At 41.0% G+C, this 22,790-nt stretch overlaps 1 protein-coding gene across 1 annotated transcript in view; it reads left to right on the top strand.

The window, feature by feature from the left end:
* The window catches only part of INTS9 (integrator complex subunit 9), a 104,168-nt gene that overhangs the window by 41,176 nt on the left and 40,202 nt on the right, over positions 1–22,790 (top strand). Inside the window, exons 3-6 of the mRNA XM_028114334.2 lie at positions 819–879; positions 4,156–4,218; positions 7,820–7,959; positions 10,384–10,470. Coding sequence (XP_027970135.1) covers positions 819–879; positions 4,156–4,218; positions 7,820–7,959; positions 10,384–10,470 — 351 coding nt within the window. The remainder of the gene's footprint in view (positions 1–818; positions 880–4,155; positions 4,219–7,819; positions 7,960–10,383; positions 10,471–22,790) is intronic.

The raw sequence follows: 22,790 nt of genomic DNA, 5'->3' as shown, positions 1-22,790 counted from the left end.
CATCCTTTTGCCATCCAGCTTGTACTTCAGATGTGCTTTTCTTCACATAACACCTTGCTCATTAAGTTTTTCTTTTTATCAGCATTTTTCCCCTACGTTATTTGCATTTTCATCCTTCAGCATAATTCTTCTAGTCAACTCAAATCCTGAGATTACCGGGAGTGAATGATTTCTGAATCTAGACTTTTTCACATATATATGAAATTAACCTCATCGTCTAGAAATTATTCACCTACATATGCTGTCATTTTGTAATACTTAGGAAGACTAGGTTCATTTTCCAGAATTGGAAACCCAAGCCACAGGTGAGAAGTGACTAATACATTTATAAGCGGTGAATCTGGAATGTGGACTTGACTGGAATTCAGGTATTTTTATTTGCAGTGAATTCAGTGTTCTTGTCAAAGCACCTGACCCCGCTGAGTCTGTTTTCTCATCCACAGTATGATGATCCCGTTCAGCCCTCCCCTCAGGCTTGTTGTCAAGCACAAGCAAGGTGAAGTCATGGGCAGTCACTGGAACCAAACTATAAAATGTTTTAGTGTCTCATCTTTCTTTTTTCTCTTTATTATTCTGCATAGGAGTCTTTTAATTTTCCCAATTTAGCACTAAACTACTTGGCTTTTTAATGTTCCGTTGCCACGTAATTCTTAAGCTTGTTACAACATGGTTATTTTTCATCTTTTCGATTAGTATTTTGGGTGGACATTGCTGCCAGTAATTTCAAACTGTTTTTAACTTTATGGAGATGATACAGTCACCATGAAATCACTGAGGACTATAATCTATTTAGGATAATTTAATCTTTTGTTTTGCAGCCCCAGGCTGTCTAATCTTCCTGGCTGGTCCCTAAAGGATGGAAATGCTTTCTTGGACAAGGTAATAATAACTGAGGCATATCTACACCCAGTGGAAAGCCATCTTGTCATACCAGAGCCACCCTATAGTAATGTGATGGATGGGGTCATTTTTTTCCCTTTGTATTCTCTGAAAAATCCCAAGATCCATGTAGGGTCTTCAGTACGTGGTGATTATTTTTAAGAGCCTTTTAGGGAATCTCAGTGTTCAGATTCAGGTCCAATTTGCTCGTGTGTAAAAATCTAAGAACTTCTGCTGCAAATACATTTTATCACCACAGAAAGAAAACTATTATTTTTAGCAGTGCGATGAGAGTTTCAAAGGTAATGCCTATAGAGAGTTCCATCCAGTTCGTTCTATTTTCAGGCTGTACTGACTCCATGACTGGAAGGAGTAAAACTTTTTTAAAAAACAACTTTAAAATCCTCAAGTATGTGAGTTTTAAACTGTTTCTGTCAGCAGTTAGGTAAGGTAGGGCTTTGAGAAAAGTTTGGTTCTTACTCTTTGGGTGAGGAGAGGCCATGGAAGGAGGGCAGTGTCATTATCTGATCAGATCACTCTGGCTGCCATGTGCAGAACAGACTGCAAAGCCAGTGTTTAACTTCCCAGGCAATGTGTTCTTGGGGGAGTAGGAGGGAAAACATGTTCTTGGGTAAATTTAAATAGAGGGCCTTCTAAACTATGAACTATCATCTTATTCCAACCTTTCCTGGTAGCCTAGAATGGACAGCCTTATATAGGTCATGAACAAAGAGCACAGTTCTAGGAATCTAGGATTTGGGGTTCTATTTTGACTTTAATCACTGGCTAGGCCTACAGTAAATGACATAAATAAATTTTCTTCCGAGGCTGTTAAATTTTTGACATTAGATTATCTTTACAGTAATTCCTTCTTCAGATCAGTTTTTAGGCAGTTAATTTACAAATCAGAGACCAAAGGTACAAAAATGTTAAAACTATCATCTAGTTACATTTTCTACTAAAAAAAATCAGAGGTAAAGGAAGGTTAAAAACTGTAAAGCTCATGCATGCCATTCTTAGTCCTCCAAATCATCCTTCCTGTCTCAAATTTCACTATTGAAAAACTGAAGAAATTTAAAGATCCTTAAAAAGAATCATCCGCCTAAGGCATCTCCTTCTTGTAACAGGTATTATTAATAAAGGGATGCTCTTTTTACAGAATTAATTTCTGAAACTGCACCCCCACCTCCAGTGCAGGCCAAATGCATAATTTGAAGCCAGATTTCCCTCCTAGCTAACTGCAAAATTATATGACATTCAGGAACCTGTGCACCTGATTTCAGCCTAACTCTCCTGCTGGTTGTAAATCATTGTTCCCTGTGAAAGGCTCAGAAGCATCCCATTACCAGTGCATTGTGAGCGAAAATGACTTGCATGTGTATGTGGGAGCATTTCATTAGAAGGGAGTGGTGAATAAAATACAGGGACACTATAAGTGCGCGGAATGGCAAATATGCTTCTCCAGGCCAGGAAGGATTGAGCGCCTCAGAGGAGGCGTTGTCGTGTGAGGTGGACATGCCCTGATGTGTAGCATTATGGGGAAGAAGATTACATAGCCAATTTAAGACCAGGCAGGACTTTGAAATTTCCCATGATTTGTCTTTAATCATATTTAGCCTCATCCTAAGGGAGTTGGGAGTCCTCTCCCATTAAACATAATTGCTCATTTGTTTTTTGCTAGCAGATACATTGTAATTAAGAACTGTTTTCAGTCCGTTTGGGGCTCAGTCTTTCACTGTTTAAATGGTAGTCCTATAAGAAGAGGAACCAGTTTATTACAGTGGAAGGCAAGGGGAGGAAGTCTGTCAGGTTCTGATATGAGACTTGTAAAATTCAAAAGGAAAATCACACATAGTTAATACCCTAATTTCAGATAAAAATTGAGAGTAAAACCATGCAGACTCTAATATATAAAGACACGTATATAGGACTATGTAGAAATACATGTTCAGTGATTAATGAAAACATGATGGACAAAATTCTAACGGTATTTTTCTTTTTCTGGAAAGAGCAAACTGTCAACCAAACACTGACTTTTACTGGTTTCCATATAAAGTCATAGAAAACTTTAACCTTGATGAACCAAAAAATCTTCCACAGATTTCAGTGTAAAGTATGAGCGAGGGAAGACAGCAACTCCAGTGGCCTTCTGGAGGCATTCTAGCAGCCCCTGTTGGTGGCCCTCTCGTGCCTCTTCTCTGCGTTGCTCTGTCATAATTTCAGCTACCAATACCTGTATGAGTCTGCCAGAGAGTTTTTTCCCTGAAGCTGCACAAAATGTAGGAGTTGCCATGTAAATATCCCAGATTGCTTGCCTTTGAGGATGGTGACTCCAAGGTGTATGTTTTACACCATTTCTTAGAACTCTAAGAACTCTATTCCCATGGGAATAAGTCCCAGCTGTGCACAGTGGTGTGTAGCTCAGTAACATATCCATTGTCAGCCCCCTATTACTTGCCCATCCTCCTGCTCTTTTTTCAGCACTTCCCTGTGAGCTCGTACTCACCCTTTTCTCAAGGTCTGTTGGTGAGGGAATCCAAACTAAGACATACTAAATATGGTAGGTCATGAGCAGAGTGGGGAATTGTAGTATATTCTCTTTCTATATAAGTATACTTTTTTCTTTTGAATGAATACATTTGGTTTACAACCCCAAATAAATTGTATGCTCCGCAAGGACAAAGATTATGTCCACGGAGGTGAGGGCGATGGTGGTGGCTTAATTCCTACCCTCTACTCTTCATCTCCCTCCTTGTTTGCCCCCTGCCCCTCAACCCTTGGTAGGAGGAGAAAGAAGCTGTAAGTCTAGGGCCAGGACTCCCAAGCTGACTGCATAACAAAATCACTAGAGGTGCTTGGCCTCATCCCCAGATTTCTGATCCCTTGGGTCTTAGATGACCCAGGAATCTTTACTTCCATCAGTGTTCCCAGATTATTCTGATATTGCTGGTATGGGCTATATAACTATTAATTGCAAATCACTGCATCATGAATTAGAAAGCAGCATATGTCCGCACATGCCTTGAAGAGGCATCAGGAAATGTACATCCAAATTCTGAGTTAGCCACCAACCAGCGGTTTTTATCCTAAGTAAGACACTTAGCCTCTCTGAGCCTAAACAGGAAAATAGTTGGCCTGAGTAACCTTCCGGCTGCCTTCCAACTCTCTAGACGTCTGTGATTCTTCATGGAAAGTTTGGTTTGGGGATGAAGTTTCTTTGGTGCTGTATCTGTTGGGTATCTCTTCCTAGAATTTTTTACTTTTTGTTCCTTTTAGGAGCTAAAAGAGTGCTCAGGTCACGTATTTGTGGATTCTGTGCCCGAATTCTGCCTGCCAGAGGTAAGATGAAAATGATTCTTACTGTAGAAACAAAGCATATCTCTCAAAATGAAGTCAAGAAATAATTTTAAGGGGCTTATTAGCTTTCTTTTTTCAAATTGAATCAGTTATTCCGGGCACATTATTATACAGCTAAAATATAATCATTTAGGAGCTTTTTATATTATCTGTAAGAAATTTTATCTCTCCTTTTTATATTCCTTGCTCTTTCTGTAAACCCCACTGACACTGTGTACCAGAGCATAGTTTTGAGCAAGGTACAGAAAGAACTCAAGCCTTTCAGTTTTGTAATTATATGCCTGTGTCAGATTAGCCATACTTTTTGTAGTCTTGTTTACAGTGGGTAATTGGGAATTGCTGTTACTCAGCCAATACAATAAACTGTAAAAATTCTTGCTGACTTTAAATATCATCAAATACTGCTTGAAATTCACAGATTCTGAATTGAGCCATGGATACCTATTGCTTACATATTATTATCCCAGTGAGACTTGTTATAAGAGTTTGGAGCCAGTTTTATCATTTTAAAGGAAATGAGGATCAATTTCCATTCATTTTAAGGCAGCTAATCTCAGCTGACAATCCTGATCTCTAGACTGGCATAGATGGCATTCTCAACAGCCAGATAAAGTATAGGGAGGCCAGTAGCTAGTCCCAGGTTCCTGAGGAAATCAACAGGAGAGGCTACCATCCTGTTCTTTCCATGCACCCAGTGGATTACAGTGCATGCGGGAGATACTTCCACAGTTCAATGCCAAAAGAAAATTTGGAATATTTTTTCCCTTATTTTTGTACTCTCTTCCTGCCTCTCTTTCCATCTCAACACTTTCTTTGATACTTTGTAGATAAACTTTTTTTCTTTGAAGTATGTGTATGTGCCCTTTTGGGATAGTGGAATGAAAGAGGAGAAGACACAGTAATTGAAGGTGGCAGTTAAGGGAACAAGTTTGAGATAAAGTAGTAAGAATAAGGGTGAAGGTAAAGAGTTACCAGGAGTCCTGAGCTCTTCCTAACTGCTATTCAAATCTTTTGTCACCTTCATTTGTCATTTAGGAATTGGTGGGGCAGGTCCCCATCTGTTCAGAGATTCCTAATCCCAAGTGCTACGTTTATTTTCAGTTTTCTACATATGGCACTGACTGCTGCAACCTTCAGTTTATGGACAACAGTGTAGAATTTATGAATTGTGCTCTAATGACTTTCTGACCTGCTCCATAGAGCACTAAACAGTCAAGACTTGGAATTAAACAATTACCATTTCACAGTTCATCTTTTGCTGAGCTAAAGGATCATTGATATATTTAGGCTTCTAGAGCTGTATAAAGTTTTTCCACTTGTTTTGTCTTGTAGTGTGTGTCAAACTAATAATAGTCACTATTTTAAGGTAGAGGTAGGGCATTGTATGACTGGGAGAAAATAGGAGAGTCACAGGATCAGGAGAGAGGTACTTATTCCAGTCCAGTCTTCCCAGACTTGTAGGTGAGCCAGGAGGACCTGCTCCCAGTCTTCACGGAATTTATAATCTAGTGCAACTACCTAAAATATTTTTGTACCCCCAAAGTCCACACTGTAGACTGAGTATGAGGTCTATGGCAGTATAGTAAGCAGCCAGTAAATTATGAGTGTTTGACCCAATTCATGGTCTGTAGAACCCAAGTGTGTCTGTATACAAGTTGAAAATTAATCCTCATTGGATTTCATCAAGTGAAAGAATGTAAGCAAATATATAAATGTGAGTATATAAACATGGATTGGATGTTAAATTTATTTCTCAGAGGAAAAATGTTTATGTAGGCACTCTTGATATATATACAGACAGAATATATATATATATATATATGTATATGTATATATATTTTTTTCTTCCAGCTGTCCTCACCAGATTTCTCATCATTCTAGACTCTGTGGGCTGATTCTTACATATTAAAGAGAAATTTCAAACTCACCCGGTTTCTATACTCAAGAGGGAAAGTAGAGATGCTTTTGAGCTTTCTTGTTGCTTCAACTCTTGTTCCCTTGTTTTCTGGATCTGTCACCCTTTGATTATGTCTTAATTTTCTTACTTGTTTGAAAATGGTTCTAAAGGGGTCATAGGGAACAGAACTAGTGGAATGTTACATGACCCTTCATTATGAGGATATTGTCTTGGAAATGCCATGTACAACATGGAGTTAAGGGTGGTGTAAATTGGCTCTTACTGTCATTAGGCATTTTATTTACACAGATTGCCATTGCCCTAGCAATGAGTAGCTTCTGACCTCTAATCTACATGCTGTCCTCAGGAGCTGATTATGTCTTGGTGGCTTTATTAAATTAACTTATTTCATGTATAAAGTCATTGAACTAGAAAATGCCCACAGCCCAAATGGCACACTGTCTCTCTTATTTGCAAAGATGGCACAGACATCTTTTTTACTTCTTCTCTGTGGGAGACATATTAGCTCAATAACCCATTCTCCTAAGTAAAACACTTCCTTGACTTACCCCTTGCTGTCCTTAGTGCACCATACAGTTTCTCAGAGGGAACTTCAGTGATTGAGATGATGTCTCTGAGCCAGGGCGACTCACGTTTTCCCACAGAGGGTGCCAGTTATAATGTTGCATCGCTCCAACCATAGTGCACCAAGGCTTGCTTTGCACTGGCCACCATAGCTGGGAGGGGACAGAGATGAGTCACACAGGATCGTTAACCTCAGAGACATTTAGTACTGGAGGGACAGAGTGGTGCTTTGAGGAGCTATTGCATGGAATGGTAACTGTCCTAAGAGGGACATCCATAAGTGCCTTTGCAGTTCTGAGGAAGAAAGGTTGGGTTTTTGTTTGTTTTTTGTTTTCTGTTTTTTCATCTGGGCAAATCAGGAAGGCTTAATGGAAGAAGAGAATGGAGCCTTAAAAGACAGGTAGGACTTAAATATATGGGAAAGACAATTCCTTCTACGAAAAGGGTTTTCATAAAATTTCCTAAACAGTGGCATTTTCCCTTTTCACATGACCTTAATAATGAGGTAGATCTGAGGTTAAAGCTAGGGCAGAATATGAGAGTATAATTTCCTTTGGTGATTCTGCCAATAAATTTTTTGTTGTTATTGTTCTGTATCCAGCACTAGTGGTCAAAAATTACCTCAAAAAAAGAAAAAAAGTTGCCTTCTGCATTTGACTCCTGAAGAGCGGGTTTCGGCACGCTGCTCCCTCTGTTACCAGTAAATCCGTAGCAGGGGTGCCTTGTATTCTAGTTCCCTCACAGCTTCTGTTATGCGCTCTCTGCTTCCTGGTAACTGGTTGCACTTGTCAGGCAGCAGCTGCTGAAGTGTCCCTGTTGCCATTTACCCTCATATGTCAAACTCAGAACTCTATTTGAGTAAAATCGGAGCACTGCCGGTGCACTCCTGCATTCTCGCCGTTAGCCATCCTGTCCTGCTACTTAATGTCAGTATTAGGAAACCTCCTAAAATGAGAGAATGGAAGTGTTGCAGGAAAGGTGTCATTATTCTGTAGTACAAAAACGACTTCTCTGCATTCTGACAGCATCATTTTTCAGTCACATCATGCTGATCTGTGTGCCCCGAACAGATATGTATCTTTCCCTCCCCTTTCTTTGCAGACCGAGCTAATAGATCTGTCTACGGTAGATGTGATCCTCATCTCTAACTACCACTGCATGATGGCGCTGCCCTACATCACTGAGCACACCGGTTTCTCAGGCACAGTGTACGCCACAGAGCCCACCGTTCAGATCGGCAGGTGAGAGCAGTTATTCTTACCCCAGGAGGAAGTGGCTGAAGCACTCCTTCCTTCAGTGGTGACCATGTAATAGGGTGTTGTGCCAGGAGTGATTGGTGTCTCCTCCTGAGCAGCTAGCCAAAGAATTAGCATGAATAGACAACTCTAAATAAAAACAAGTGTTCATTGGAATTGCCTCGAGATTAATGCGGCGAGTACTCTTAGTCTTGTTGTTTTTGAAACAAAGACTGGGGGAAGGTGTTCGCAGAGACAGCTCCTCTGTGCAGATGATATTAATTAGGGAAGGTAACGTTGAGTAAGATGCCACAGAGTTGCAAGGCAAAGAGCTTCAGGAGAAAGGAGCATAGCACGTTTAAGAAAAGAAGAAATTTTATTACTTTGCTTTCAGAATTTCCCCCCGTTATGATTTAGTGGCAGACTATAAATGGAGACAGCTCGCAGAAAACAGGATAAGTAATTAGATGGTTGAGTTGACTGTACTTTTGACAGAGTGCAACTCAGAGCTCTAAGGAGTCAAAGGAGCCTTCCTTTGACTCTGAGAACACTCTGCCGTCTCTCCCTCTGCCCCTCCCAAGCCTTCATGACACAGGTGGTTGCTTCAAGTACCCCTAGCATCATTCAGTGAGAGAAAAGTTACTCGAAAATTACCGGGACACCTGGGTGGCTCAGTCATCAAGCGTCTGCCTTCAGCTCAGGTCATGATCCCAGGGTCCTGGGATCGAGCCCCCGCATCAGGCTCCCTGCTCAGCAGGGGGTCTGCTTCTCCCTTTCCCGCTCCCCCTGCTTGTGCTCTCTCTCTCTGTCAAATAAATAAATAAAATCTTTAAAAAAAAAAATACAAATACCTACCCCAGAAAAAAGAGTTGAAGCAAACTAACAAGTATGGTGAAAGGTGAAGCTATCGAGACTCAAAAGAGGGGATCAAGGTGTTGATATGGACTCTTGGCTTTGGGTTCCATTGTCTTGCAGAAGTACACCAAGATGGAATTACCAGAGATGAAACAAAATATGCCCTGGTTTTTATGTCAGCTCCCATTAAAGAGCGTGTAATGTGTACAGAGAAACATTGGGTATCTGAGGAAGAGACGTTACAGGGAAGTGAAACACGAGGCGATGAATCAGTTGCAACGAGAGGATAAGCCGAAAACCTGAGACTCTAGTCTGCAAAAGTTACAGTGTGAGGAAGGACACACCAGACTGCTCTCCAGAGAGCTACAGCCGGAACACTAACGTGCCTAGCTCCCAGATCTTTGAATGTTGGAACTAGTGCTGCTCCTTCAAGATGAAGGGAGGACATGGGATTAGGAATAAATAAATCCAATGGAAATGAAATGAAGTTGTTCAACATTCAAATGCCAGTAAATTGATGGCTTGCCATATCTCTTTGTTCATTGGGAGAGGATTTAAGTCAATATGGATCATCCATACTGGATTCTGAAAGGAGATTCAAGAGGTTAAAAATCTATTTTTCACTTTTTGGTGGTCCTCTAGCCATGCAGGACTCTTAACAGTTCTCTGTGCTAGGTATTCCTCAGAGCACGTGCATCATTGATCCACTCAAGTGAGGTTCCCTCAGTTGTGATTCCATCACAGTGCATCTTGTGATCTGCACACAGAACCTGTCCTTTTGCAGATCCTTGAGTTAGGCTTTTAGGATTAATCCTTAGAATATTTTTCCACATGGAATTTTGTAAGTTCACAAAACGTGTGAAAAAAACGTACTTTTCCAGTTTAAAATGTCCATTTAATATTGTCATTAAAAAAAAAAAAAAAAAATCCTGGTTGCCTGGGTGGCTCAGTTGGTTAAGCACCAGTTGGTTAAGCCGTAAGGCTCAGGTCATGATCCCAGGATCTTGGGATCAAGTCCCACATCAGGCTCCCTGCTCCACAGGGAATCTGCTTCTCTTTCTCTCCCTCCACCCTGCTTGTACTCTCGCTTCCTCATGCTCTCTCTCTCAAGTAAATAAATAAAAATCTTAAAAAAAAAAAAATCCTACCTCACCCCTCTGCCATCAAAATCAGGTACTTCACAGTCATTTGATTTTTTTTCTCCTTGTAGATTTTTAGTTATATAAAGGCAGAGATCTTAAGAGTGATAGTTAAACCACAGGCTTAACTTCACTTAAGAGTGAAATAAACCACAGGTATATTTCAGTGTTGAGGGGTAAGATGCATGCCAGGCTTGTTTTAAAGGTGAATTAAATCATTTATGTTCGAAATGTTTAACATTGTTGAAATTCAATGAGATGGTTGGGGTTTTGTTCAGGTTTATGTAAAAGGGTGTCCCAAGTTTATATGCAACAGAGAGAAAGATGATTGGGGTGGAGGGAAGGCAGGCAAGCCCATTTGTCTTGGCTGCAATGTTAACTGTATGGTGTTTTTCTTTCTTTAATGACTGTTCACCACTTTTTTCTTTAAACTCAGGCTTCTCATGGAAGAGCTGGTGAATTTCATTGAAAGAGTACCCAAGGCTCAGTCTGCCTCCTTGTGGAAGAACAAAGATATTCAGCGGTGAGCAATTGGCCTGTTTATTTCTCTTGACAGTAGACCCTTAGGCTTTGCAAAACAGTCGCATTTGTTTTCTTATGTTATGCTTAATATTTATACTGTTATAACTGTAGATTCTCTTTTCCCTGTTTTAGGGAAGGGTTATGTTTGATTCAACCAACATACCATGAGAGGCAACCGTGCTATGTTGCCTGTGGGTACTATGCTGGGTCTGAGTTTTTTTAAAAATTAGTAAAACAGTTGGCACTGTCTTTGAGGTGCTCAGGGGTTGATGGGAAATCAGACCATTAACAGGTAAATTACAGTCTTGGATGGCGTGTATTGTAAGAGGTGCCTGTCACGGTGCTGTAGACACTCAGAAAATGAAGAACTTTCTGTGTAGGGAAGCTGAGGAGGACATTCCTTGGAGATGACAATGAAGGTGGGTCTTGGAGGAAGAAAAGGACTCTTCCTGATAGGAAAGGTTAGTAAGTGCGTCCAGACGCAGCATGATGGGATATAGTATATCTGGGGACCAGGGAGAAGTGCAGGGTGGATTAGAGTGGGAGAGCAGAGAGGAGAGTTGAAGTTGAAACTAGAAAGGTACATTGGAGCGAGATAATGAAGAATCTGTTGTATAAAGTTTGAGTTTTATAATATGGAGAGTGGGGAGTCCCTCTGTGGTTTATAAGGAGGAGAGTGATGTGATCACATTTGTTTGGGGGAAAGTAACTCTGGAAGCAGCGCGGGGGAGGGATGGGGCTGCAGAGACAGGGGCAGAAGACCAGGGGTAGGACTGTGAGCAACCCAGAGGGGGAGAACAAAAGCCTGAACTGGGGCGGTAGCAGTGAGCATGAAGAGTCTGACTTAAAAGAAATTTCTACGACAGAATTGACAACAATTGGTAAGAACTGTAAAAAGAGGCTATGAAGTCATCCTTAGGAAGGTAAGAGGAGAGCTGAGTGGAAGCGAAGGGAAAAAGGAAGTTTCCCCAAACCTGGGCCTGTCAGTGGTATCAGATGTTGCAGAAATATCATCCCGTAAAATGGTTGTGGAAATCCTAGAGAGATTAGTGTCAGTAGAGTACTAGGGACAAAAGCCAGGTTGTAAGAGGTGACAGAAGTAGAAATATAATGGCGGAGGGAAGGAGGCAGCCTGATTCTTCTTCCATGCTCTCATATTTAATTGGCAGTGGAGGACACCGGCCAGTCTTAGCTTACTGCAGTTTCTCTGAGCCTCCCAACCACTACCCTACCTCCCGGCACCACAGTGGTCCCAGCCTTGCAGGCCTCGCATCCAGAGTCTGGAGTAAAAGCTTGTCATTGGCTTTTTAGGTAGTGGGTGTCCCATACGTGCCTACCCACGTCCACTCTTTTCCAGCCACCTTGCCACCGAGTTCTCTTTCCCTCTAGGTCGATGATTTGTTAGCTCTCTCGTTATCTGAACTTTGGAATGTCTTAGTTTTTGTGAATATGTATGTGTAGGGGCGACTGGGTGGCTCAGTCAGTCAAGCTTCCTACTCTTGACTTCGGCTCAGGTCATGATCTCAGGGTCCTGGGAATCAAGGCCCGGTCAGGCTCTGCACTCAGCGGGAAGTCTGCTTCTCCCTCTCCCTCTGCCCCACCATCCTGCACACGCATGCATGCATTCTCTCTCTCTCTCTAAAATAATAAATCTTCTTTAAAAAAAAGAATATGTATGTGTAGCTAAGAGAATATGCTTCCTTCTTATACTCTGTTTCGGCGTCTGAGCATCTGTGTGTCCTCTGTGCATTCCTTTGAATATGTGTTATTTGTTTGATTTAACTTCCACAGCACTTGCTGTGTGCCAGACACTATTCTCAATGTTTTACTTAATTCACATAATTCTTTAACATCATTTTACAGAAGAGAAAACAGCCACAGACAGTTTAAGTAACTTGCTTAAGGTCAGACAACTAGTGAGCGGTAGGATTTGAATTCAAACCCATGCAGTAAGTCTAGTCTAGTTCCAGAGTTTCTGCTTTTAACCATTATGCTGGGCTGCCTCTTGGGCACACTTGTCTCTTCTCGAGTGCGTGTGAGCCCCTTCATGTGAGGGAAGGGGGAAGTATGTGTAACTGCACGTTTTCTCTTCTGTTTTATGGATCTTCTTTGTGTCTCTATTTCCTTAACTGGGGATATGGTGTCCATATGTCTTCATGGTAGGAAGTATTTTCTGGACACAAAATCTGAGTCTTCTGTGTGTATGTGAATGACTTCCTTGATCTGACCACACATCTGCTTATGACAAGGTCCCTTCCCCTTCTCATTTTGCATTCTTATTCTCAGCTGCCCTTCCTCCTACCCATTGCTATCCCTCCTTCCCCTTTTCTTTCTCTCTCCCGTATACCCACTGGACCACATCAGACCTAGTTGTCTATATTTCCCTCAGAAATTTTAGGACTTTGTTTTCTTTCCCTGTGGAACATGTAAGCCTTGGCTTCCCTTACTTCCTCCTTTTAAATTTATACCCTTTATATTCTGCCACAAATAATTTTAGCATACCAGAGGTGATGTTCAAAGGTCACTGTTTCCTGGCTCCCAAACCCTGGGCCAAGTCTTAGGAAGTCCCATGTCCTTATTTTTGCCTTTTCTTCTATGACCTTGGGCAGAGTCCTTGGCAGTTTTCCTTTGCCTCCCATTCTTTGTAAAATACAACAGGATAACTGGCTTACAAAAGAAATGCCATCGTTTATTAGGGAGAAGGGTGAATTGAACTGGAAGAAGCAGAGGGCGGGAAGGATGGGGTTGCAAGGGGGAGCCTGAAAGTTATTTCCTAAGATGCCTAGAAAATCTCCCTTTTATTTTTTTTAGGATTTCATTTATTTATTTGATAGACAGCGAGAGAGGGAACACAAGCAGGGGGAGTGGGAGAGGGAGAAGCAGTCTTCCTGCCCAACAGGGAGCCCGATGCGCTTAACGACTGAGCCACCCAGGCTCCCTGAAAATCTCCCTTTTAAAAAAGGGTGCTCCTTGAGACAAAACCTTGAACTTGCTATCTCGCCACCTGGTGGGCAAAAATCTGAAACTGTTGAAAGCTAACTTGGTAGAGGAGCACCGAGAATAACCTGCACTATTGGAGAAGACCTGATTTCCTTATTTCACATATTGTAACCATATTTCTGATTCTGGTCAAGTATTTTGTTTTGGCTTTTGAGCATGAGATGAGCCACAGTTATTGAGAGAGAAAGAGAAGAGTCTAATTACTGGAAAGAATATGCTACGGTATTAGACAACCAAACTAAGGAAGCTGTGTCCTCTTTTTCTCCTGGATAAACTCAGCATAAATATTATAACTGGTAGAGGAATTTGAAGAGCTATTTTGTAATTGACATCAGACACAAGAGTTCTTTTCAAATACTCACCTAGAATTTAACCTTGGGCCAGAATACTAAAAGTGCTTCATTTGAATAACATTTATGCTGAAGGGTTTACGTCACTTTAAAATTTTTCTCTGTCACACGCCAGTTTCTTTCTAGTGTCCCAAAGTACTGTGGCAAAACTAAATTGAGAAACACTTTTTTTGCTGTCTGTTAACATTGACGTTTTTCCCAAGTGATATGAGCTGTGTCTTATTTTTTCATTCCCTCTTTTTTTTTTCCTCTTTAATTCCTATACTCACCTTGTCAAGAGGGGTCTCAGGTAGGGATCACAAACTCCGATGTCTCCGGGGGTGGGGAAGGTAAATACAGGAGTGAGGTGGACTGTGGGTAACTGTGGGCCAGCGACCACACCCGTCTAAAGGGGCAGTTGACACACAGCTTCAGCAGATTATGGCCATATGGAAACGTGAGCCCATTGCTGCCAAATCTCTTTTTTCTTTTTTTGAGAGAAACTCAAAATCTGGATGTTTTAAATGTGATTTTTTCCCCCATCTTTTTAAAATGTTGGCTCGCACGTTAAAATAAAATCCTGTATGATCCAAGCAAAACACCTCTTGAGTTGGACTGGAGACTCAAGCCCCCGGTTTTTGACTTAAACTTTACACAGGCTGTCTCTTGGTTAAGTGCCTAGAATTGATGCATTTTAGTAGCTTAAGTTATTTAATAAGACCACGAACTAAAGAAAATAATAAATTAAAATCTTTCAGACTCACTGGTCAAAAGGACCTGACAAATTCTCTTAAATCATTTGAAGTTAGTTTGAGTTAGCATTTGATTTAGTATTAGTATGTATACCAAAAGAAGCTATTACTCTTGCTTTTTGGCAGCTGTCTGACTCCCTGCCTCGGTTGACACTGCTCCTTGAAATTTATTTAGAAGTTAGCCATCTTTCTTCCTCATTTTGATGCTGCAGTTTACTCTTCTTGAAAAAGAGATTTTGAAGGGTAGGAAAAGGAGACTCCCTTTGCAATGTAATTTTTGAGTCTCTGACTTTCTCATACCCACATTAAAGTTTAGGGTTTGTAATAGGAAAATTTAAAGTGTAATATTCCACTTAAGAAACTAAACCAGCAGGTAGGATTTTTCTGTATAAGACTAGAAATCTGTAGTTGTAATTAAGGATAAATCATTACAGGATATTGTCATAACCCTCTTGCAAGCATTAAGGAATTGTGCACCGATATATTCCTGGCTGAAATGTTATGGCAGTTTTCAGTAGTCAGAGCTTAAAATGTGGGTTCATACCTTATAGAAGACATGAAAGAAGACATACTTGAAGTTCCTCGCTGTGATGCTCCACGGGTATTTATAGAGGAATTTATCAGGTCTAACTATATGGTAGGGAAAAAGTTAAAGCTATGGGCTTAGGGCACTTGGGTGGCTCAGTCGTTAAGCGTCTACCTTCAGCTCAGGTCATGATCACCGGGTCCTGGAATCAAGCCCCACATCGGGCTTCCTGCTCAGCAGGAAGCCTGCTTCTCCCTCTCCCACTTCCCCTGCTTGTGTTCCTGCTCTAGCTGTCTCTCTATCTCTCTCTCTCTCTCTCTGTCAAATAAATAAATAAAATATTCAAAAAATAAAAAGAAATTAAAACTATGGGCTTGGAGATCAAATGGACCAGTGTTTAAATTTCATATCTGCTTCTTAGTAGCTGTAGCAGTTTATTTCTTCTAGGCTCTGTTTCCTCATTTATAAAATAAGAATCATATTAGCAACTTTGCAGGGTTGCTGTGAAGACTAAATCAGCATGAGAGTCCATAAAACAGTGCCAGGCATACAGTAGGTGCTCTATAAACACCAGCATCCTTTTCCCCTTTAATGATATACTTGGTTCACATAACACCCTTTCAGTAATCACACATCTGCCTTCCACAGCCTAATTTGTCTTTAGACGCCATCTTTCCTGAGGAAAGCAAGGTAGTATAAGAGAAGGAAAACCATTTTTCTAATCCCACTGTTGCTCTCCTGTTAGCACTGTCATCCAGACGCTGGGACTCAATCTCCTTTTTTGTAAAACAAGGGAATTGAATTCAAGTATCTCTGAGTTCACTTAGGTTACAGTTTTTAAAGATGTCCAAGGGAGAGAGGCTCCGTCAGCCAGCATTCATAGAGTGGCAGTACTTTGATTAGGTCATCGCTGCTTCTCCTTGAGCTTTGCAGTTCCAGAAACTTAATCATTTCATTTCACTCAGAGTTGATTAGCCTCTGAGGGACTGATTCGGGCTAACTAAACTCCCAGGATATTGACTGACAAACAAAAATCCCATTTAATTACTTTATACTGAGACATCTGCCTGGCTCCAGAACTAAAAACGTTCATCTATCTAGGACGCTCTGGTCTGGTCAGCAAGTTCACTTAAGAGATGAAGTTATAGATAAGAGGGAGTTTTTGTGATAAGAATAGAATCAAAGCAGAGGTAGTTTAGGTACTCTGGAGAATTGTTTCTGTTGTGCTTTGGTAGCCTAAGCAATTGCCTTTGTCCTTTTTAGAGATAAATTGATCTTAAACAAAAATCAGGGATTATATAGTTTCAAGTTAATATTGAGAAATGCTTGATTATCAGGCTTCACTTTGGTAAACTCCATAAAGGTCATCACCCTGCTAACATATTTCCACTCCACCCCATCCGCATGTATATTAATAAGCACACTTTGCTGTAATGAGGGGAAAAAGACTTCTGCTTCTTATGTTCTTTGTATTCTGCTCTTATATTCATTTTGCAGATTCCTTCATTCATCACACACTTAGGAAAAACCCAGCCAATGTTTTATCTGTAAGCTTTTTAAGTGGTCCCTGTGGACTTAAAAAGTCTTACTTTTTAACATAAGCACATGGTCTTTGCTGCTTGTTGGATGTTGGTAGGATGGAAGAAGAGACAGCAGAGCTCTGGCATGATGTCAGAGCACTGGGGGAAAGTTGATTAAGCACTCAAGTGTGATAAGAAAAAACAAAGCAGTGAAATCTTTTAGAAAGTACTTATTAAACATTTAGACTCTGAGAACTTGACTTTGATAAATTAGAAAGCCAGAAAAATTAGAACTAGTTTCCACTGGGTTTCCTTGTCCAACTTACCCTGATTCAGCCAATAGTCTTAATGGCTTCAAATGGCTCTATAAATGCCTCTCTATAATTATGGCCCCAAGTAAGCATAAGCAGAATTTTAGGGAAGGCTAGGTTAGACAGAACGTTAGGAGATAGAAGGAAAGAGTGACAAACTGACTAAATATCTCAAAGGAGTAAGAAAAGGGTGTTAACAAAAGGAATTTGTGGGTATAAGTTTGGAATTCAGACGACTTATTTGTTAACTGCCAAGTGCCTGGCATCATGATAGGTTTGCAGGAAAAGGCCCAAAAAAGTTTAAGACATAGTCCCCAGGGAGTTTGTCAAGCAAAGATTATGTACTAAGTGGCGAGACTTAGCCTGGGCTTGGCAGATTAAGTAGGGTTTCAAAGGGGATTCTAAGATAAGGGAAGGGTATGGGCAAAAACATGGCAACATGAGATGATGATTGAGAGGTGACTGGATTGGTTAAAATCAGCCAGTGCACTCCAGGAAGGAGAGAAAAGAATTGGAAATCAAGGGGCGCCTGGATGGCTCAGTCGTTAAGCGTCTGCCTTCGGCTCAGGTCATGATCCCAGGGTCCTGGGATTGAGCCCCACATCGGGCTCCCTTCTCGGCAGGAAACCTGCTTCTCCCTCTCCCACTCCCTCTACTTGTGTTCCCTCTCTTCGCTGTGTCTCTCTGTCAAATAAATAAATAAAATCTTTAAAAAAAAAAAAGAATTGGAAATCAACATTGTACAAAAGAATATTGAAACTTTGGTCTTTTGAAAAACCAACAGTATATTTGACAAATTCCTAGTTTAAATCTTTTCTCTAGCTGAGAGGAAATTCACCAAAATTGTGAAAATTTTGGCACCAAACCTATATGAAAAATGAAACCTCTGGATATTTCCAAATAGAGAAATGACAAATAATTAGTTTTAAATCTGAAAGTAGTGTAGTCAGTATAAGTTACCAGAATAAGACACCCAAAGAATTTAAGCATAAAGGTTAGGGGGAATGTTAAAATCACTGAATTTCATTAAAAAACTAAATTTCAGGGGCGCCTGGATGGCTCAGTTGGATAAGTGGCGACTCTTGATTTCAGCTCAGGTCATGATCTCAGGGTCCCGGGTTCCAGCCCTGTGTTGGGCTCTGTGCTCAGCGGGGAGTCTGCTTCTCTCGCTCTCTTTCTGCCCTTTCCCCCACTCACGCTCTCTCTCTCTAAAATAATCTTTTTTAAAAAGCCAAATTTCATAAAGCACTGATTATCATATATATAATAATAACATATATACACACATATAATTACTCATTTGCTGTAGTCCTCACAACAGTCTTTGAAGGAAGTATTTTACCCTCAGTTTAGAAATATGGGGAGAAGAAAAGGTTAAGTGAATTGCTCAATATTGCAGTGAAAATAAGCAAAAATCAGAGTTAAATTGGATACGAAGAACACCCTTCTGCAGAAGTTCTACAATTAGAGTTTATAAAAATGTCATTGAGGAGACCTCAGGAAAGCCCAAACTTAGTTAAGGTATTGAAACATGGCTTCTCTACTAGAACATGGCCCAGAAAAGTGTAATTTATTAAAAAAAAAAACACTGGATTTTCTATTCTGGGTCTCCTACATGGGCTGCAGCTATCTCCGGCTCCCCTCAGAAGGATTCAGTCACAGGGGTGATGGACTGAAGCCTGCATTAGGCCCTTGTGTGTGGACCTCTCCACAGAGCACCTCACAGCAGTTTCATCAGAGTGAGCAAGAGGGCAAGAGAGAGAATATGGGCAAGATGGAAGTCACAGTCTTTAGTAAGCTAATCTTGGAAGTGACATCCCTTCACTTTTGTCATATTCTCTTCACTAGTAGCAAACCCTAGGTTCAGCCCCCGCTCAGGGGGAGTGCACCACACCAAGGGGTGAATACAAAAGGCGGGGATCCTTCAGAGCCATGTCTGGAGCTGCCAGTCACAAAACCCTACACTGAGTTGGTCAGATTCGAGACCAGAGTCATTGGGACCTGCACAGCCTTCCTCTTCTGGCTCACTGGAGGGTTCCTCCCCGAAAGTTTTCACCTCCTCATACACTGTCGTAAGGTTCACCTCTAGCCAGATTTACTGGTGCACTGCAGACAGAACTTGATAATAATTGGCTCACTGGTTTCTACTTTTCCTGGGGCAATAAATGAACAGATGTTTTGTCTTTTGAGTGTCTTTTGTGTTGGGCACCGCTCAGTGCTGAGGATACAAAAATGCGAAAAGATATTACTATGTGAGTAATATGATTTGCATATAACAAGGCTGTTCTCTCCAACAATGCTTCACACTAAACTGGTCGTTAAAAATCATCATGAATGTTTCTCTAAAAACAGATGATTTCTTTAGTTTCTTCAGAACATAAATTTATTATTTCTATGCCATTTACCCTGAAGGGAAGATGAGAAAAGATCCAAGTTGAAATATATCTGAATTCTTCACAAGTCCTTTGTTTGGCTTAAGGAAATTGTCTCCCTACCTGAAACACTCCAGTAATTTCTCTAGAAGTAGGTTCTGGACTGTTGAAGGCTGAAGTAGTAAACATTTCACATCTTCGGTCTTCCCTTTTTCCCTTACCAAGGGCTCAGAGCATTTGCTGGCTTATTCTGGAGGTTGAATATATGATTGTTTAATCTCTAACAGAGAGTGGAAACATTAGCCAAATGCCTCCTTTGAGAAAGACTGCTCCAGATTTTAATCTGTTTAATTTTTGTAGGACATTTTCCTAGATGGGCAAGGGAGGGGAGAGTATGCTGGGAAGGGCCATCAAGGGAAGAAAGTAAAGCCCAGGTGTTGTTTGGGTAATGGAAGTACTGGTTGTCAAGGGATGGGAAGAAGGAGCATAGTAAAGAAAGTGGGTCTAATATATACAATGGAATATTACTCAGCCATCAAAAAGAATAAAATCTTGCCATTTGCAATGATGTGGGTGGAACTAGAGGGTATTATGCTAAGCAAAATAATCCAGTCAGAGAAAGACAAATGTATGATTTCACTCATATGTGGAATTTAAGAAACAAAACAGATGAACATGGGGAAAGGAAGGGAAAAATAAAATAAAATGAAAATAGGGAGGGAAACCATAAGAGATGCTGAATTCTGTGAAACAAACAGGGGTGCTAGAGGGGAGGTGGGTGGGGAAGGGGTAATCGGGTGATGGGCATTAAAGGAGGGCATTTGATATAATGAGCACTGGGTCTTATATGCTACTGATAAATCACTAAATTCTACCCCTGGAACTAATAATACACTATATGTTAACTAAATTAAATTTAAATCAAGAATTTTAAAAGAAAAAGGGAGAGAGAAAGAAAAGAAAAAGAGGGAGGGAAGGAAGGAAGGAAAGAAAAGAAAAAGGAAGAGAGAAGGGAAAGGAAGAGGGAAGGGAAGAGAGTCTAATCTAGCTTTGCATATGACTTTTTGCTCAACCTCTAACAGAGGTGACTCCGTTGTAGCAGCTTGGCAAAGCTGAGGACAGCATAAGACAAATTCAGCTCGGGTGAAAGATGTGGTTGGGCTGCAAGTGTTACTTTTCTTCCTTCCTCCCCACCCTCTCAGGCCACTCCCATCATAGCCTTCCAGCTCTGGCATAAAGTTAAGAAACTCTTCTGCCCAAAATAAGAAGTCTTTATTTTTAATGAAGGTCATCTCTAGGGGGCCCAAGCCATGGGGCTCCCTGATCCTGAGGAATTTAAAGGAGGAGCTAAAGAAGGAGAGTAGCTTCGGTTTTTCCTTGAGACCGTGTAGAGCAGTGCTTGGGCCACTCAAGTTCAGAGTCATTGCTGCTCACTGAAGTAATTCACCCTGGGTTGAAGTTTATGTACCCTGGTATTGTGGGAAACTACATATATTCCTGGAGCTGTGGTGGCTGCATCTGGAGGATGGGGGGCTGTTAGAGACCATCATTATTCAGCATCTGTTCTGTGTCAGACACTCAGGTACATTTTGTCATTTACCTCTCACAGAACAACTCTAAAAGAAAGGTGCTGCTCTCCCTATTTCACAAATGAGTAAACTGAGCTCAAAGGTGAAGAGCTAACACTGGAATTTTTATGCAGACAAGTCTGTAAATCCTGTTTTTTTCCATCCTGTGCCTTGGAGAGAAACCTCTCATTCCTCCAAGCCGTTGGCAGAGAGTCAGCAGGAATGTGGAAGGAGAGGAGAAGCGGAATCAGCAGCCCGCACCGGTAGCCATCCAGGGGGGCCTTCTATGCCACTTCCCTCTCTCTGATACACAGTCAGGCCAGGTTCCCAAAGATCACGTAGGATGTGCACCTGGCCTTGTCCGCTGTCACGAGCCCTGAGAAAAAGTGACAAGTGGTCTAGATTTTAAAGGAGTAAGTGTTGTCCACACGAAATCTGAAGAAGACAATGGGGTACGTTACAGGCTCAAGGGAGCCTGGCACCGAGAGAGCTGTTTATAGCTCAGTACATAGAACAAAGGCTGAAGCAGGACCCAGATAAAGAAGGGCCTTATAAAGTCATGCTAAGAGCCTTGGATTTTATCCTGAATTTAATGGAAAGCCATTAAAGTGAAGGAGGGGAGGAGGTGTGTGTTTGTGTTGAGATTTGCATTTTTAATATATCATTTAGACTCTTCGGTGAGGGAGGGCAAGTTTGCAGGCAGGGATGACTCATGGCTTTTGACATCTCTTTATTGCCTTGTACCATTGTAAAAATTTTCTAGACTTAAGCTCCTTATGAACAGAGGCCTTTATGTTGTTCCTGTTATATCCCTTACAGGACTTCAATGCTATGGCCATAGGGCTAAATATTTATTGAATAAATATTGTAAAACCTAAAGCAATCCAGTGTACATAGGACAGATAAGTGAAATAAAATCTTCATGTGTCTGTTTATGCAGAAGGTAAAGAGGAGAATTATTAGTACCTTGTTGCTGGAGAAACAAAGATGAAGAGAACTGGAACAACATGATCTATATGCTAGGTTAGCTAAACCTCTGTTTGGTGTTTTCCATGATTTTGACTGTATAAATGCAACTCACTGGCCACATAACATTGTTAGGATTATTTTTTTTTTCTTGCACAACTTTTTGTTTTCCCTCGAGTTGATGATGATTTTGTTTGCTTATTTGCTTAGTTTCCTATGTACTTCTTACTAATTTATCCCCAACCTCTCCGCCATTTGTACAGGTCTCTCCTCAGTATGTTCAAACTCAGTGGGTGTTGTAACGATTTTATCTTCTTGGAAATCCTCTCCCAGAGCCTTCTCTCTTTCCCCAGTCTGATCCCAGCTGCTCTTGGGCTGGCTGCTTGGCTCTCAGTTTAAGATTTCCTTCACCATTATCCTGAAGATATCTTTACCTCCATCTTCTGTTGGAACCTCTATTTCCTGGGTCTTTATCTTCTTCGTTCCTTCATTTTGCCAGGCATATCCTGAGGAAGAGTGCACAGGAGGTCAATTTTCTGAGACCCTGCATGTCTAAAATGCCTTTGTTCTACCCTCACCCTCCAATGGATAGAACTCCGGATTTAACACAATTTTCTCTAGCTTCCAGAAATGCCGTTGAAAAGTCCAGTACTATTCTGAGTCTAGATCTTTGGTATGTATCCCACTTATTCCTCTGTGGAAACTTTAAGAATCCTCTTGTTCCTTAAATTCATGAGGCTGTGTCTTAATAAAGGACAGTTTTCACTCATGTGCTGCATACTTAGTGGGTCCTTACCATCTAGAACAGAGGTTCCAACTGTGGCCAAGCCCCTGTTTTAATGGGCCAAATCTGGCCTGCCACAGTTGTTATAAGTAAAGTTTTATTGGCACATAGCCACACTCGTGCATTTACATATTGTCTATGGCATTACACAGCTAAGTTGAATGAGGTGACACACTGTGGTCTACAGAGCTTG

Source organism: Eumetopias jubatus, unplaced genomic scaffold (genome assembly GCF_037043125.1).
Source record: "Eumetopias jubatus isolate StellerSeaLion01/CBP00866 unplaced genomic scaffold, mEumJub1_p1.0 scaffold_2, whole genome shotgun sequence".
Classification (NCBI taxonomy): domain Eukaryota; kingdom Metazoa; phylum Chordata; class Mammalia; order Carnivora; family Otariidae; genus Eumetopias; species Eumetopias jubatus.
This window is presented reverse-complemented; position numbering and strand designations above follow the sequence as displayed.